The sequence below is a fragment of the Vidua chalybeata genome, chromosome 3 (genome assembly GCF_026979565.1).
Source record: "Vidua chalybeata isolate OUT-0048 chromosome 3, bVidCha1 merged haplotype, whole genome shotgun sequence".
Taxonomy (NCBI): Eukaryota; Metazoa; Chordata; class Aves; order Passeriformes; family Viduidae; genus Vidua; species Vidua chalybeata.
The window spans coordinates 34775433-34794364 of NC_071532.1; the positions used below are offsets into that span (position 1 = coordinate 34775433).

At 45.2% G+C, this 18932-nt stretch overlaps 1 protein-coding gene across 6 annotated transcripts in view; it reads left to right on the plus strand.

Moving 5' to 3' along the window:
• PAK5 (p21 (RAC1) activated kinase 5) overlaps nt 1-18932 on the plus strand; it is a 163612-nt gene that overhangs the window by 130376 nt on the left and 14304 nt on the right. For all 6 annotated transcript variants that reach the window (XM_053939566.1, XM_053939567.1, XM_053939565.1 and 3 more), the window contains one exon: nt 14959-15756. In XM_053939566.1, coding sequence (XP_053795541.1) covers nt 14959-15756 — 798 coding nt within the window. The remainder of the gene's footprint in view (nt 1-14958; nt 15757-18932) is intronic.

Here is an 18932-nt window from a genome sequence, read left to right on the forward strand (position 1 = left end):
CCAGGACAGGACCTGGAAGGCTGCTGACATCTCGTGGGCCTTCCTTGTAACCACATCCTGAAAAGTCCCACTTGGTTGTTAATTCCAGGTTCTGCAATGGCACATTTGGTCTGGTGCTGGCTTAGCTGGGACAGGGTGGAGGGGCTGTCTCCAAGCAGCTTGCAGGAAGCAGCAGCTTGCAGCACAGCACATCCTGGGTGCAAGTAAAATGTTTTGCCACCAAGCGTGGTTGAGCAGCAGGACAGCAGCCGGGGGGGACTGTGGGATCTCAGCCTTTGGAAAGGAGAGGGCAAAATGTGATGGCCAATGTCCTTTAGCCTGGTCAGATTTCTATGTTAGCCCTGCTCTGGAGGCAGGCGTCCCTTGCAGCCACAGCTCTTCTGTGACTATCTTCATCTGCAAGTGATTATTGTCAGATTTGCCATTGGCCTGTAAGACAGCCCCACTTCCAAATTTATTTTGATCACTGAACAGGAATGCATTTGCTGCTGTGTGCTCCTGGAAGAAAATGCTGCCACACATTTAAGAGGAAGCTTTTCTATCAAAGGTATCATGCTTCACCCTTGAGTGCCATTTGTTTTACTGTGTCTGTAAGTGGCAATGCTACTTCAGTTATCTCTGTTCCCCCCTACAGATATAATACAAATATGCCATCTAGTGTCCATGTCTGACTTGGTGTGAGAAGAGCCAAGCTGACAATTTTGTGTAATCTTGCAGGAATTTCATCACTGGAATTTAATCTTGCAGGATTTTATTCACAAATAGAAATGAGCCACAGTATGAATCAGTGCCAGAAGTACACAGCTCAGAAGGTTTTTAGAATTTTATCATTATCATTAATATGTTCTCATACGTTCTGCATTTTACAGAGGAAACTTTTGGGTTTATTTCTGATTGTCTGATTTCAGAAAATTATATGTTTTATCTAAGTCCTTTAGAATAACACTTTTGCTGCCTGTGAAGTTGATTTTTACAATAGTGTCAGTGTTTAAAAGTCATCTGGAAAATGCCCTCAATAACAAGCTTTAAATTGGTCAGGTGGCTGGACTGAGTGATTGTTGTAGCTCCCTTCCAGCTGAAACAGTCTATCCCATTCCATTCCATTCCATTCCATTCCATTCCATTCCATTCCATTCCATTCCATTCCATAGGGAACACCTCTCCCCAGGATGCTTTAACTGATACAGTCTCAGTTCTTCTTTACAGGTTTCAGTTTCTGGCTTCTTCTTAATAGTTTTGCATTTCTGGCTTTCTGAACAGCAGAGTTCCTGATCAGCAGCTCTTTCATTTTCACACAGTTGTCTTCCATGCTGCTGAAACATTTCATCCAGCCTGATTTTGACATTGTTTTTCTAGAGCCTCATTTGGAGAATCAAAACCAGCATCATTATCATTTCGGACTGACTCAAAACACAGGATATTCCTTAATTTTTCAGTTCAGCTAATGTGCCAGGAAGTGAATTGTTCACATACTTTTCTTGGCCAAGATACTGGTCCTTCATGACAGCCCCCCAGGTTCAGCCAGGTACATTTGTCTGCAACTGGACTGTGGACATCAACAGTCTACAGGGTTTACAAGCAGGACCTGGCCATCCTAGAGAAACACTGAGGCTGACAGTAAAAAAACCCTCTCCTAGAACACAGATTAAATACTGTAAGTGGCAAAAAGAAAGTTTCTCATATTCCGTTTTATTACTGTCCTTTAAATGTGCTGAAACAAAGCAGGAGCAATGCCTGCAGGAATGTGGTTGTCAGAGGTGGTCGCTGTAGCTGACAGGGGGTGCAGGGGGTGCAGGACTCCACTTTGCTCTCCTTTGGACTGTGAAGACAAGTTCAGCCCTGCCCTAAAGCCTTTAGTCATCATTCTGCCCCTCTGCCTTGGAGGGGTGGCACATGGTTGCCTGCTGATCATGTCCCTCATTGGAAAGGTCCCTGACATCCCCAAAAGAACCTGTGCTGCCATACTCTCCTCCTGCAGGCACTTGGAAGCAGGCTCACAGCTCCACCTGCACAATCTCTCCCCGAGGAAGTGTTGGAGTTTGCTGTCTGCAGTGAGGGGCCCTAAGGAAGTTCTTTGCCCGTACAACAGTTGGCATTGGTTTTAATTGCTCCACTTACATGACAAAGGAGTTGTTTCCAATATGATTAGTAAAAGAATGTTTTAAATGCATCAGCACTGAGGTTTTATGTAATATTAGTGTTGGAGGAACCTTGCAAGGGTAAGCTTTAGTCCTGTTATTGAGAGCTTATGTGGGTGAGCAGAACTTTGTAGTACACTAAAGACTGAAAGTAAACTTGGAGTTCACAGTCTACAGCTGCTGAAGCAGAGCAGCCTTTAGAGCTCAAAACCCACATTAACCTATAGGTCTACACATTAAAGGGCCAGACTCTTGTGCCTGCATTTCAGAAATTAAATCTGGTCTCCTCTGGGAGTACCAGACTGGGAATACTCTCCAGGTAGCACTTTATAACCTGAAACAAGCCAGGAATTAGATCCTGACCAAGGACGCTCATAATCAGGTTCTTTTTTTAACATGGAAGTTAGTCCCTGAAGACAAATCTATAGGACACTGTTCCAGTAACTCCTGTGGCTGGCTTGCCTGTCCTGGAAAATGAGCTACACTCCCAGCTTGCTCCCTGGAGGTGGAAGGCTCCATCACTGCTCCATGTGGCTGTTGTTTGTAGCTCCTTCTCATTTGTTCAGCCCAGCTTTTTACTCCAAAGCCTTCTCTGTACTGACTATACTCTCCCTGGGGCCAGGAGCAGAGCTCAGGCCTGGGAAGGACCAGGCAGGTGGAGATGATGCTTTGGAGGTGATGCTTTTGCTTTTTTTTCCTCCTGGAACTTGTTGCATGGCCGTGGTCCCCCAGAGCAAAGCGTGGAAAATAAGCAGTGAGGTGTGAGTAGTGAATGCTTTCCCCAAAAGTGTCTGGAAGGGCTGGGTGTGTTTTACCAGGATCAGTCACACAGCCCAGCGAGCCCCTGCTTGGCTTGGCCGAGAAAGCCAAACTGGAGCGGCATGTGCTGGGAGATGCCTCGTTTCCACGGGTTGGCCGAGCCTCCAGGGTGCTGCTGGAGTGCCTCGGGCCACAAGCCGAGTTAGAGCATTCTCTGCTCGTGGTCGCTGGTGGGAAGCACTAGGTGGCAGCAGGCAATCCCTGGATTCCTATCCGTCTGTGTCAGTCCTGAGAGCTGAGGTAATGAGGAACCTGCTGGGGCATCCTGATGGCTTTGCTCAGGGCACATGCTTCAGCCCACATAGTAAAGGTCTCTGGAGGGGATTTCCACAGAAAATGGGTCCTGCAGAATCTGCAGTGCATGTCAGCACCAGGGTGGTGCTTGCTCCTTCCCCTTCATTCATCCGTGCAGTTCAGTCACTGCACATTCTGCAATCTCAGTGACAGAATTGTCCCTAGGTCTGGTAAGGAGTATGGTTTGAGCCCTTGTAGTCCAGAGCAGAAACCAGACAGGTTATAGTCCCATTGAACCATGCTCCATATAATAGAAATCTTTATTGTCCCTCCCAATCCAAACCATTCTGTGATTCTATAATTATAACCAAACAGCCACATTCATTCAATCCCAGCAGAGTTTAGTTCAATAGAGTCAGAGGGGAAAAAAATGTTGCCAAGCAGCTCACTTACCTGTGGAGCCAAAGCTCCAGGTATAAATGTGCTTTTTTCTGTCTCCTGCTCTGACATGATTAGATCTGGGCTTTGGTTGCTCTCTAGGAATTTGAAAGTGCTTTGCTGAGCTTTCTTTTTTGTCTTCCCCTTCATGCAGGATCCAATTACACCAGACAAGTGCTATGTATTACCAGGGAACAACACTGACTTACCTGCAGAGACTTTTAAATGTCTTTTCTGTTGTCTGTGGGATGAACGGTGTGCGCCAGAAAAAAAAAGGGCATTTCAGATACAGATCTTTGGAGAGAGAAAAGTGAATTGAAGTATTTAGGATGAACATTTCTGCTTTTTAATTGCTGAGATCCAGCAGGCATTAGTAGTTAGCTATCAGGATCACACAGTTAAAAGGATAGCATAAGATTACGAATTTTACTGAATTTTACAGTTTTGTAGTCTGAGCAGAACAGTAATTGGTATCTGTGTCCTAGTTTGCAGTTAATGATTCTCACAAAGCATAGTGCACATGAAGATCCTTATTGCTAAGGCTTATGCTTCTCTGTGAAGCAGCACTTTCCAGGAGCAGGGGATAGATAGGTGTAGAAATCTGGTTTAAACACAGTGGTTTTAATGACCACTCTGGGAAAGTGCTCTGGAGCAGGAGGGGGGGTGTGACTCCCATCGTACAGCCCAGGCCAGGGGAAGCAGCCCCATTTCTCCCTGATCAGCAGCCTTGTGCTGCCCTTCTCCTTCTCCGTGCCTTGCCATGCTGCCTGCAGGGCTGGAGCAGGGAGGAGCTGCTCTGTGTCAGGCGGATTCATTTATTGAGTGTGTCAGGACCAACCTGCTGCCAAGGACAGAGGGCACTTGATGGCGACGCAGCCCAGCAAATGGAATTAGATAGAGATGAGCCTAGAAATGTTTGAGCAGTTTCTTGTACACCAGAGATTGTTGTGCTGAGATTGCTTCACCTCTGCTGCAGAGCATCCTCTGAAATCTCCTGCCTCACTTTGTTCCCATCAAGGTGTTTGATTTGCACTTCTCTTTTACAACAGGGAATAATTAAAATGTCAGCTGAGGAAGCTCCTCGTGTCTTTCATCTCACCTGCCTTGTAAATTTGACCTAAGCATTAGATTTCTGCACAGGAGCACTTTTTGCTTCATGCCCATGTTTGCAGATGAAAACCACTCAGTGGGAGTCAGTCCTGCTTCCTTAGGACATTCCTGTGGCTGCATTTCCCATCTGATAGTGTCCTTGAAAAGGAAAAGTAATATATTTCCTTGGAAGAAAGAATTTACAATTGCAATTTACAATGCAGATGAAATTACTTTGTGTTTTTATTTTGCCAATACAAATTCCTGGATTCCCTGAAATCAAGGAGTGAGCTTTCAGGAGAGGATGAAGGAGTCCAAAGTAGTCAGAGACATCAGTCAGATTAAAAAGTGCTCCTTGCATGTCATGTGACCAGGAATGCACAATTTTAATGTGTTAGGAAGAACCTTGAAACTTTCTGGCTGTTTTAAGGCTGTGAGACTGAGGCATTTTTTTGGCACATTGCCGATGCAGGATGATTTCTTCTGCTGTGCCTTGATAGTGCCTTCCCTGCCACCATGGGCAGTGCTCTGCACACATCACCCTGCCTTCCTCGGGGTGCTAATCCCAAATTCACAGGGCTGAGATTGCAGGGACTGTCCCAAACCTGAGCAGGGCTCGTGGGCAAAAGCCCTATCCACCTCCAGTGCTGGGGACTGAGGCCTCAGCACTCACCAACATCACCTTCCTCTCTCTGCCTCTGCCTGATGATTTATGGAGTGGGAAGGTCATTGACAACCCTCTGCCACAGCTTGCAGAGCACCAGGAGCTCCTCGAGCTGGCCTCACACACTTGGAAACAGAAATGTTGACTTTGTCTTCAAACACCTGCCATAAATGAAGCTTCCTTTGCTGTGGCAGTACAGTTCTAATTGTTTCTTCTAAATTAACTGAGTGTCAAAATCCTCATTTTAATTAAAAGCAGGAGATGACCCTGACCACAGTGGAGCGACCCAAGAGCCTCTGCCCTCCTGAGCAAGTGCCCCTCTGTAAGAGCTGTCAGATGAAGGCAATTACTTCCTGAGCATAAAATTTTATCACACTGGAATTGACTTAAATATTTCAGAAAGCTCAATCAAACTGCAGCCAGAAAAATCTTTCACTGAGGAAAAAAAGAACCAGGATCATTAATTGGGTTAATGCTCCATCAACCTTGCATTTGTTAATGGGCATGTTTAGGGCACAAGGGGAGCCTCATCTAGGGAAAATTCATCTGAGCTACAGAGAGGGTTTATGCTGCAGTGTGACTTTATGAATTACACTCTGTCCCTCTCCTCAGCTTTTTTAACTGGGGCTGCTGCTCGAGAGCAGACTGCATTCCCCGTGTGAGTGCCCTGTACCACTATGGTAAATGTAGGGGTGAGTGGGACTGGGAGGGTGGAGTTTCACACCACCCACCCTACACCAGGGCTCCTCTGCCTGTGGAAATCCCACCCCTGCCCTTCTGTGGCCCTTCCAGTGAAATCTGTGATTGTGGCATGTGGCTTGGTTGTAGGAAGGCTCCTTTTAAATGTCTGTCAGCCCTGGGGGACTCATACGGTGCTGTGCCCCACCAGATCCCAGCAGCAATCATGGCTAGATGTGGGATACTGACTCTGTGCCCTAAAAAAAGTGGCACTGGGTGTCTCAGTGTCAGCACCATGGGGGACACCCACAGCTCCTCTGGAGTGTAGCACTACATTCTCAAAGTTGAAGTATTTGGGGAGCTGGTGGGGAAGTGTTGTTTAATTCTTGCAATTTCTAATGCCTTTGTTGAGAAAAGTGGGTTTTTTTTTTTCCCTCATGCTACCCCCACATAAAAACCTGGAAAAATAAGAGTCTAGACTGCAGATATTAGAGGTAAGGATGACTGGCTGATGCACATTAAGGTTGGTGATGATTGTGATGTGGCTGCAGAGAACTCTGCATCCATTTGTGTTGTGATGCACTAAAAAGGGAAACTCCTACACATTTGGGATAGCCCCGGGTCCCTGTTGGCTCCTCTTGCTATCCCAGCTCCCTGCAGTTTCCCTGAGGAGTGCTTACACCAAATTCAGATGGGCAGCAGAGTCAGTTCATACCTGGTTTGAGATGCATTTTTGTGATGTGTTTTCCTGTGAAAGGGATGATGCCAGGACTGATGGAGGCATCAGGATTGCTAGCAGCCCTTGCTTCATCTCCTGTGGCCTGCCTTGTGGCTGAGGATGAGGAGCTGTAGACAGAAGGCACCGTTCCCACGTCTCTCCCAAAGTGTATCAGTAGTCCATGCACAAACCAGTTCCCAAGGCCAGATCTCAGAGGTACCAGTGAGACACTGGAGCTTCAGTGCTTTAACAGCCCATGGTGGTGGTATTTTTATTTCCACAAAACCCTATGTAAGTCACAGCCCTGCCTGCAGCACACCTTTGGTCCTGGACCTGGGACGTGTCTTCTCCTGTCTTGGTGTTACAAAACTAAAAGTTGTGTTTCTTGGAGAGAGGGATTTCTGTCATCTCCCCTGAATGTCCCCAACTCTGCTTTGTGTTTTTTAGCTGGCTCCAGAGTCAGCCCTGTTGGAAGCTCTGGGGTGCTGCTTCTGCAGGATTTCTCCCATGACTGCCATGGGATCCTGTGTGGTGCAGAAACCACATCAGCAGTTGCTGAGCACATCTGTACCTCAGTAAACCTTACTGAATTTGCTTTGCAAATTCCTTGGGGGAAAGACACTACCACAGAGGCATTGGCAACTGATGTGGCTTGGAAAGGGGGAGAGCAAGGTGGAGAGGAAGATGCCTGGTCCTGCTGATTCATCAGGCTTCCCAGATTACATTATCTTTGTTCTTCTCTGCCAGAAAATGTTGATCTGACAAAACAGGAAAATTTTACATCAATGAACAGATGTTTTTTCCAGAATTTGGACAAAATATTGCAATCTTTGGTGTGGTTTGCTACAGTTTTTTATTTTAGTGGGTCTGCTCTGTGCACTGTTGTGCTGAAACCATTACCACCAGCCTTAAGAAAATGCAGCAGTACAGAGGACAGTTAAAATTCCTGTGACTAAGGTTTTTGAGTTATTTAATTTTGTGGGACATTTTTCTTTTCCTTTCCATCTCTGGATAAAAGAAAATTTTGAAGGGTCCTAAGTCCTATGAAACAGGAATTGTTTGGTTTGAAATTTCTCCACTCCTCTCCCTGAAGTTGTTGAACCCATCAGTAATACTGATCAGTAATACAGACACTTTCAAATTAGAACTTTTAAGTCACATTTCACTCATTTGTTGTGTGTCTGAGAGATTTGTGTGTGTATATGACATATAAAATTGCACAGATCAGATATGTTTCAAGTAGGCACAGAATAATTATTTTAACTTTTAAAATTCTCTAGTAGCATTTCAAATTACATATAACAAGCATTTTTGTGTATTAAAAATAAAATAAGAAAAAGTTACTAGAATATAGATATTTCAGTGTTATTTTAAAACTAAATGTTGTGTTAAAGTTGCTGTATTTTAAGATGTCAAAAAATTACCAGTGAATGTGATTATAATGAAACATTGCTCTTGTTGTTATGGAAACCTTTTAAAACTGCTGTGCGGGGTGGGAAATTACAAGGTGCCGTTTTGATGAGCCCTTTTTTATAGTTTCCCATTATTTTGCTTTTGAAGAATTTTAAACAGCTGGCAGTAGTGTTGTTAAGCATATTAGACTGCTCTCAAGCTGTACCTTTGTTTTGATCCCGGGATTTGGAGTCAGCTCAGGTGACGTGCCCATCCCAGATGTGGCACATCCTGCAGCATTCATGGGCTCGTATCTGGGGGCTGCTGCCCTCCCAAAGGCTGATTAGGCTGAGTTTTACATGGGGGTTTGCATTTCTCTGATTTCTCCTGTGCAGGGGAAAGGTCCTGTTTGAGAGCTGTCCCAAGCAGGGATTTATGGATCTCCTAGAAAGGGATTAGAGCAATTCATGCAGTGGGGTCTTGGCTCACATGCTAAGACACTTCATGGCAAGGGGCAGGTGACACTGTCTCGTGCTCCTGGTTTGAGCAGGTGACTCTGTGCTGTAAAGGGCATGTTTGGTCCAGGGTGCAGACACCCAAATCCTGGCCCAGCTGAGCCACCCAAAACCACTGCAATCTGCAGAGTGCCTTCCCCAAGGAGGGAGCTGTGGGATACCAAAATGATTACTGTTTTCTAATACTGTTTTTATGGGGAGAATGAGAATTTATAGCATTGGGAAGGAATTCATAACAGAAATTATATAAACTCCACGGCTTCCAGGTGTAAAGCAGGCTCTAAATTACAGGCTTCAGGAAGGGATGTTCTGACATATTTTCTGTCTGTTGTGTATTCCTTGTGACTAACTCCGAGTAATAGCTGTTTTTGTAGACAGGCTGTAGATCAAAACTGGAGCAGCTCCCACAGGACACTACTGGAGGGTGCAGAGTGATGAATTACCTCCTGTCCCATCCAGCATCATTTCTCACAATGTATCTGATGAGTTCCTGTCCAAAAAGCTTCTTTCCAGGCTAATCTGTGTGGCACAAGTGCCCTAAACTTCCCACTTAGAGGAAAGAGGGGATGGAGGTATAGAAATCTTTTTCACTCCTTCTCATGCAGAAGGAGACCATTCAGGTGTAATTAAGAATTCACTGGGATGTGGAAGGATTGGGAGGATAATTCTGACACTGTCATTTGGAAAAGCAGCTCAGAGGTTTGAATTTGTCCCCAAGTGAATATTCCATGGAGAAAAGCCTAAAGTGCCTAGTGGAACCACTTACCTGAGAGCAGCAGTCCCAGCTCCTGGCTGAGCTCCCCAGGCACTGGGCCTTCAGCTGCCATCCCTTTTCCTCCCTGGCAGCACATTTACTTCTCCATGTTCAGTCAGCCATTGGAGATGTGGGCAGGTCTTTATCTCTCACCTCCCATCTTCCCCCGAGCCCAGTCCTGGTGGCAGCCCTCAGGATGGCACATCAGCCTTAAAATTTAGCCTCACACACAAGGGAAAGGATCCACCTCATGTTGGCCCTGGGCTACTGCAGACAGCAGGGGTTTGCTTCGTGCTTTTGTCTCTTTCCAGGAGTTTTAAGAGACTCCATCTATTTTGGGGTCACAGAGTCACAGAATGGCTCGGGTTGGAAGGTGCCACCTCCCTGCTCCAGCAGGGTGATCCCAGAGCACACGGCGCAGGATTGTGTCCAGGCGGTTCTTGAATGTCTCAAGGGAGGAAGAGTCCACAACCTCTACCTGCACAGTAAATTCTTCCCTCTCTAAGTATTTTTTCTTCTGTAAGAGCAGATCAGATACAGACCCCTGACACATCTGGCTGCAGCTATAAAACTGTGTTACTCACAGGGAAAGCTGGAGTTTTCCTTCTGAAGTGATGATAAGGATCAGTTTTTCTCTTCAAGTGCCGTTCATATTTGTTTACACTGGGAGTAAAATGTGGTGTCGTGAACACAGCTTCAATCACTTTGAAATGTCTTGCAACACAAGAAAATAAATTACCAATATATCCATCACTTAGAATTCGATTATTCTGACCATCTGTGCTTTATGCACCTTTTCTTAAGAACAAAAAAAGTTATTTTCAGCATAGGCAGTGCTTTCATGTGCTTTATGTGTAATGCAGATGAGGGGAGAAGCTAGCTAGAGGTAAAATCAGAGTTTAGATTGCCTGTTTATAAGGGTGACCTTTCCTTAAAATTCCTTTTTTTCCACCCTGCACATTTAGAATCCTTATTGACTCCTGAAAACCCAGCTCCAGGAGGACAAAGGATGATATATTCCTAACGAGTGTGTAAAGTATAGTAGCTCTAAAGACAATAAATGCAAGGTCGCATTAGGGCACAACAGTTAATTACTCACTTCATTATTGTCAAGGTTAATACAGTGTTTGAGCGCAGGAGCTGTTTCTCATCTCCTGCTGGAAACCAGGCAAGACAGCCTCTCTGGCAGGCAGATCCATTACAGCTTATCGCGGCAGGACAGGCGCTGCGGAGGCACCATGAGGGATGGCTGCTGTCACCAGGCCTGCCCGAGGAGCCACGGGAGCTGAGCCCAGCCCCAAGTCACAGGCCCTGCACCCCACTGCTTCCATGTGCCAGGGTGTGAGACATGTTACTCACTTACAAAAATTTAGAAAGGTTTATTGAACCTTATCAAAAATACTACAGAAGACTGAATAGAGAAAAGATTATGGCTCCAGGAGCAGAGGATTTTCCCACCATGTGCTCATCCACACAATGGAGGTTTCGCTTTTTAACCCTTTGGCCCCTCCCAAAGTTCTGTCCACTCCTTCTTTGCTGTCCAGTGGTGGAGATCACTTCCTTCAATCTTGATTGGAGGTCAGCTGTTGCCACAGTAACGAGCCAACCCTCCCAAAAGTCCCAAATCCAGGCCACCCCTGATAACAACACAAGGGGGGTAAAATATAACTATAAATCTATAGAACTTTTCTTAACATATATACAGGATATTTGCATTTAATTGTGAGAGTCAACTATGGCATTAAATCTATCACAAGGGGAATGGCAGCATGGAATTCCTGGCACTCCTCCATCCGCGGGAGCATCGATTCCTCCTGAGCTGCACAGTTTAATAAACAGCACAGGTGTGGAGCCCTGGGGCAGCCCTGGGGGAGCTGAGGGGCTCCATCCCACTTTTCCAGCCAGGACAAGGTGCTTCCATTAGGGGATCTCAGCAGGCAGAACAAAGGCCTTGGAAATCTTTGCCCATCAAGCTTGGCAAAGGATACTTTGCTTTTATCTGCTTTGCCTGCAGCAGCCCTGAAAATTCCGTAAGTTTAAAAATGCAAAGACCGGTAAGTGGGTAAAAAACATTCAGAAACCAATCTCTGTAAATATGTCTAGAATATAGAGACAAAATCCCCTCCTCCTCCTCACATTTTTTTTCAGTTTATAAAGCTGTTAAAATTAGAAAAGCTAGTCTAGTTCCTGTGACACTAATTACCATTATATCTCTTTCCATGATAGCCCTTTCCTGTTATATTTTCTTTCAAGGTTTTTGTTTTGCTTTTTAAATTAGAGCTCAGATTTCCCATAATTTGTGATTCCTGCCATTGAGGAATGAGGTTTTCCCTCTGCTCACTGATACAGTGCCCAGAGTCCACAATCCCAAACCAAGACCCCACATCATCAGTCCATCTTTTCCCCTGAAGTCTTTCCTTGGAGCCTGGCTACTCCTTGTGGGCCTGGCACTAACATTAGGCTTTCAGGTTTGGGAATTTGGGCCATGCTTATGGCAGCTCCCAATCTCAGGCTTCTTTCTGCAAATCTTGTGCTTTCAAGGAAAGCTGTGGGTACTGGTGAGCGCCAGCACACACTTTCTCTCTAGTAAATCAATTCAGGACAAGTTAACATGGTACAACATGTGTTTTATTCTTTATAACATCTTATTTGATTCCGTTTTTTTAATTTTGATGCTCTGCTCATTCTTACAGAGCAATTACTTTAATTACTCCTTTACACCAATACCTTCTTTGGGATATTAATTTGTTTTTTCAGCCTAGTAAATGGTTCTGCCCACTAGGGAGTTACACAATGTACTTCAGAATTGTGTACAAACATTTTAAGTTCTATTCAGATAGCAAAACACTTGACAATATAGAGCATTTCACAGGGTCTTGGTGAAACACTTGCCAAATTTTCTTCTCCATGGACACTACAGTTTTTTTGATATGAATGGTGCAAGCTGGTGTAGGCTGGTGTAGGTCTGATTTAGCCTGGGGCATCTCACCAAGTCTGGCCTTCCATATAAGGGAAATGCAAAATTTAAAAAGAATCCAAAGCATAGAAATATTATTGTTGCTTTTGTTGTTAGAAATAATTAAGTATCATAACAGATAATAATTGTTATTCATAGTAACAAAGCACTGACTATTCAGTAGAAAGTGTGCCTCTGGAATAGGTAAGTTTTTTCTCCCTTTGTGCTGGCCATTTCCATTTTCTCATGGAAAATAATGTGAAGCTAATAGGAATTGCAGCCATCACACTGCAAGTCACTGTTTGCCAGTGATCATCCTTAAAATGCTGGGATAAAAGAAATGGGGTTTGGTTCTTAATCCCCTTAACTTCATCAGTCAGATGAGACAGCACTGAGGTCCCAGAGCTATCCAAGACAGCTTCACCAGGCTGAGGCTTTGGTGGCAAATGCTTTTTTTCTTTTCAAACCAGAATCTCCTATAAGATCATTTTACTATTAGTACTATTTTTAAATCCTCATAATCGAAAAGGTTACTCCCACGCATGCACCTGTCTGCAGAAAATCCCCAAACTGCAGGGATTTGTCACCAGTGAATTCCTTAACATATAAACACTCAGCTGCATTCTTCTAAATCTTCCTTCTGAGGGTGTCTGAAAATCCAGACAGAGCGTGCCTGGCGGAGCAGAGGGGCAGGTCCTCTTCCATCTAGTGGGAGAGGCCACTCTGCTCCAGGGGCTCCCTGCGGCTCCTCTGGGTGCACCCAGGAAACCTCTCCTTTGTGCAGGCCAGCCCCGTGGAGAGTGTTAAATGGGCATTTTCCTTCTCGGCAGGCGTTTGCACAGGGGTGGCAGTCGTGTATTTCAATCTTGTTTTCAATTATAAGCATTTCATTGTCGAATGTTGCTGGTTTATTACATGATAATTAAATATGAATGATCGCGCAGTCATCCTGCCTAAGAGGCTGTAGCAGAATTAAACCAATCCCTCTCATCTTGCTGAATGGCTTTGGAGGTGAAAGGAGTGATCTATTTGCTGTCTCTTATTTTTGCTGTCCTATTGTTTCAGTACCACTGGCTTCAAAATAGCAAACTAGGCAAGTAATTACGGATATAAATCAGAGCAGGAAGCAATGTGAGGTCAAGACTGCTTTGCTTTTCACCTGCCTTTTCTCGACTGCCTTTTGCTGGGAGACAGAGAAGTACATTCCTCTTAATTTTGTGATCTTACTAGTGTTACTAAGTGATTGAATGCTTTTTTTGACAAAGTTTGAATTCCTGAGCACTGTCAAGCAGGAGTTGAGCAGTCTCATTATGCTTTGAACAAAGGAATGAGTGTAGAGCAAGTGATCTGGCTGGATCTGATATGCTGTGGTTGGTGTCCAGTATTTCACATTCAGCCATGCCTGCTTGGTTCCTGATACACCACAGTCAGCGTGCAACACTTCCAGAGAGAAAAATCTCCTTGGGGTGACCACAGTGACTCTGTTGAAAAGCTCAGTGAGTTAAGTAAGATGCAGCCAGAGATATTTAGCCAAAGTAAATCAGCAAAGCAAATGTGTTTTCAGGAGAGCCTGGCTGATTTATGGCCTTGGCCACCAATCTGTACATCTTATTTTTGTTGGGTGTTTGTAAACGTGAAGTGGTTCTCAATGGCAGTCCCCAGGTGAGAAATGGATGCAGCCACATGTTACAGCCTTCAGGTGGTACTGGCTAAAAAAATAAAATCTTTCTTGGAGGAGAGCTGTAACAACAGTACTCACCTCCCATCCTCCCAGGAGCAGCAGTATTTTGGACATAAAGGAGTGGGGATGTGTAGGGGGATCTATGGAAGGCTTTGCAATTGTGGAACACAAATGAGGCCAGCACTTGGCATCCCTGATGTCAAGCAATGATGGGTGTCCCAGAGCTATGGTTGTGCACCATGGCTTGCTGGATGCTGTGTGTTACAAGGAGATGGAGTTCAGTATTTTTTCCTCTTTCTCAAGTGTCTTTTATCCTGAGTTAACTAAGAGGCAATCCTCAGTGGGATTCTGCTACTCAGGAACATACTGTTTTGTAAAAAAAGGAAAAAAACAAGAAAATTCACTGTCTGATTAACTGTATGCTACTTTTCATTCCAGCAATTTGTTGAAATAGCACATGGAAGTGACCACTGAATGATTCTCATTTAGCTTATCCATGCCCTGTAAATCCGACTCAGCCCACTAGTGTGGCTTGATGCAGACAACTGAATAAGAACAAATGAAAAATAAGTAGTGAGTTTAGATGTCGCTGTTGTTGGCCGCTGAACACTCACTTCTGAAATTTGGCCTTTTGAGAGTGCCTTGGGGTTGCATGTCAAATCCCAGCTTGTGATCTACACTGAATTTAAACATTTCTTCACATCCTACTGTAATTATTTATTGAGGGGTGTTTTTTAGCAATGAGATTTGTGACTGAAGACCATAAGACATTGCTATGGGTAGTCCTGGGTGAATATAGACTTTTTTCCTTTTTGGTGGTTTTTTTTGGTGAAATACTAAACAAAAACTAGTATTTAATCAAAGCAATTTTTTTATTCCCAGACCATTGTTCGAGGAAACAAGCCTCGAAAGGATACTTCAATCAATGGCCTGCTGGAGGAGTTTGACAACATCTCAGTGACACGATCCAATTCCCTGCGGAAGGAAAGCCCTCCCACCCACCGCCAAGGAAATGCAAACCACGTGCCGAGGCACCAGGAGGAAAATGGCTATATCACGTACTCCCAGTACTCCAGCGAGTCAGATACCACAACAGACTTTGTCGTGGAGAAATTCCGAGACAAGGCTCTCTATGGGGACGAGTTGGACAGGTACTACAAGGGCAGCTTCGCTGCCAAGCAGAACGGGCACATGATGAAGGTGACGTCCCGGGACATCTATTACTCGGAAGTGACACCCCTGCAGTCAGACTTGTCCAGATTCCTCCCAGATTACCACGCACACCTGGAGACCAAGCCCAAAGCACTGGAATACGGCGGCCTGAAGCTGGAGTACCAGCGGATCCCCAGTGGATCCTCCCTGGACTACAGGGATTCCTTTCCTTACGCCCCGTCCCGAGCGTCGGTGGAGAGTGAGTGCCCCAAGGAGAGGCTGGAGTACGGTGACAGTGACTGGGGACACAACCTGAGCAAGGATGACTATGACAAGAGGCCAAAGTCGTCCTATGTGGACCCTGCAAGCCCTCAGCCAGCCATGAGGCAGAGATCCAGGTCAGGCTCTGGCCTGCAGGAGCCGGCCATGCCCTACGGAGCAAGCGCCTTCAAAGCACACCAGCAAGGACATTCCTACAGCTCCTACACCTACCCCCGCCTGTCCGAGACTGCAGCAGGCATGCCCAAGGTAACCTGACCTGCCCAGGGACAGTGCTGCCAGGGCAGGGATCAGCCTCTCCACAAAGGGAGTGCCAAAAGTAAAAATTAAGGGCAAGGAGCCATGCTTGGGCACGCAATGCTAAATGTGGCTGGTAACATCCCCAAGAGTTGTGTGGCTGCTCCTTGGCAGGTGGGGAAACCTGCCCATTTTACTTGGGTGTATGAAGATGGATGTCAGGGACCAGTGGGTCTAAGATACTTACTAAAAGGCAGGTTTGGAGTGCCTATCTTCTGGGGATTTTATTTGAAATTCCCAGTAAATGCAAGTTCTTTGGCAGTTTTTTGTAGCTTCGGGAGTTTGTACACCTGAGCAGATCTCAGCCGGAGGTAGGTGAGATGCTGGTCTGGTTTGTGTATCAGATACTTCTGTGTTTGAATTGTTACTGTGCAAGGCTGAAACCTCTGTGCTTCAGTATTTATACTGTATTTATGCCATCTTTATATTACAAGCTCTTCACTGCTCATGCGGGGCTTACTCCCTTCTGTGTTGTTTTTAAGCATTGAAATGAAGTCAAAGCAGTTGATCTCACCTATTTTAGAAGACATTTTAGATATAGTTTAAAAAAAGTGTTGATGTGCAAGAAAGCATTTCAGCCATGTTATCTAAAGGCAGCTCCTCTCCACAAATCTGTCCCTGCTCTGCCACATGAGGTGTGTTACCTACACAAGCTTTCCAGCACTGCTTGCCACAGTGTGCTGTGACCACTTGTTCAGTTCAGAGAAGAGTGCTTTTCTCACACCTCTAGTCACATAACCATGATGACCTTCTTAAGCATCTAATGTTGTGCAAGAGATGCTTTTTCAGTGTAGTTTGCTCTGAACATCACTGAGATTCCCTAGCAACGGTCACTGTGATGATCATTTTTCCAAGTCTGGGGATGCTGTGACTTTTCACATGCTGAGGTAGGTGACTGTCAGTGGTGAGATCTGTTCTTCTCTCTAATCATACCTGAACAGTGCATTTGCTGTGTCCTGCTGCAGTCCCAGGTCTCTGTAGATCCATGGGTTGGAGGTGTGCCTGTGTCGTGCCTCCTTAGGTTTTGGCAGCTTTGCCATTTCCGTGGTGCAGTGCCCCATGGGAAAGGGTGAGCGATGCATTTTTTGTCCCTCTTTGCATTGAAGCACAGAGCCAGGCTTTGGATAAATCCTGGAGGGAGTAGAAAAGTCACCAGGTCTCTTTAGGCACCTTTCCAAAGCTCAGGGTGTGGTGAGAGGAGTGTGTGTGGTAGTTATGCACCAGTGAGGCATTCAGTGTGGATTCTAGAAGATGGGAGGAAAATCAGGGATGGGTTAGCTGCCATTTCCTTTATTGAAAGCAGTCATTTTGTCAGAGTTTAGAAAAGAGGAGGACAAATCCAGTAATTCAGAGACCCTGTGGCACCTGCTTCTGCCAGTTTTACACCAATCAGTAGGGCAGAGGTGTTTATTATAGTATTCCAGCACTTTGGAAAATACCCCATTAAAATGCAGTAACAACTTTTATTAAAAAAAAATATGCCTCTATGCAAGATTCATTGTGAGCTGTTCCTCTCCTCAGAGCATCAAAAACACTCCTACAACCTTGGTGTATTGAAAACTTGATGATTCACTGTTAAATGCAGCAGTTCAATTCCCAAACCTGTCCACAGCTCCTGGAGGTGAATAGGAGTTTCCTGTCTTGGATGATTGCTGAAGAATCTTCTTTTCAAGGAGGCATTAGTAAAATAATGGTTAATCAAATGGGCTTACTAAATGAGAGTCAGATCTCAAATCAGATATTTTACAAATGAGATTGGGTTTAAAGTATTATTAAAAGGGATGAAAAAGTAAGCGAAAAAGTCTGCAGGCACAAATGTGTGGCATGAAAGTGCCTTTAACAAGGGTGTTCATTTTGGCTTGTAAATGTGAAGAGCAGATTTACTTCAGTTATATTTGCAGGTAAGAGATGTCAGACAAATCAAATGTCTGCCCTGTTTCATCATCAGTGATTTCAGAGTTGTTACATCAGAAGACTTGCCCTGCCCTGAGCTTGGTCACTGCTGTGCAGTGGAACCATGGAAATGTAGGAAGCCAGAGGCTCAGATTTGCCTCCCTCTGAGCCACCCCTGTGTCACCTACCCGCTCTCCTGTCCTGCAGACTCACTCTAGGACACCTGCATGGAGTTGCAGAGTCTGCTGTCTTACCCTCACCCCACAGAGTTGGTGTCCCACCTCAATATTGCCTAACAATATCAAATTCATTGTTGGCTTATTTTTGGCCACTCTGTACTGCATGGGTTTTTTTACCCTCCTCTACATCGCAGGCAGCCCTCTTAACTTCTGGCACCAAGCCCTGTTATTTCAAAGTTTCTTTCCCTGTAGTTTTCCAGAAGCAGCTCTCTGTGACCCTCTCCTGTCCCTCTCTCAAGGGTCTATGATGTCTGCTCCCCTTTTGCTACCTCGTACTGCTGTAATGTAGCAGAGGTGTCTCTCTCCATGGTCCTCTGTGTCCCTCTGTACCACGGGGACATTTCCAGCCTGGCAAAGGCAGGGCCAGGCCTTTACTGTCAAAAACCCCCTCCTTTTTTCCCCTATATTCCCATTCATGTGCCAGCAGCTGTATATGAGTGCTGCCTGCCACCTCTGTGTGTGGAACTGGGAGTCCTGGGGCTTTCCACCAGCAAAGCACCAGAGAGCGACCTTTGCCTTTGTGGTCTCGGTGTGATTTATAGACCATCCCTTCTGCACCTTCCACCTGACCAACTGTGCGGGTGTGGGAGATGCCACTGTGCCGTGATGAATGTCATGTCAGAGCTTTGGCTGCTCCTTTGACCTGATCTTGAATGAGTGCAGGACTGTTTTCTTCTTTCCTTTGTAGTATTTAAGGAATTTCCATTCAGTAGGTGACTGCATTCAGTAGCAGAAATAGAATTATTAGTGGAGTAAAGTGCGTTCGATTTTGTCGTGATGTGAAGCACTGCATCAGGACACAGCCTTGGAGGAGAGCTTCAGCCGATTTATTTGTTTTAGCTCCTGACTTTTTGTAGCATTTCTTGGGATTCAGGAAGTGCGTTTACATTGTGCAGCAATGCTAACCTCAGAAAGCTTCTGAAAACTCTTAGCAAGCACACTGAACCCCTGAATTTTCATTCTAAAATTTTACTGAAGAATATTCTTTTGCCAATG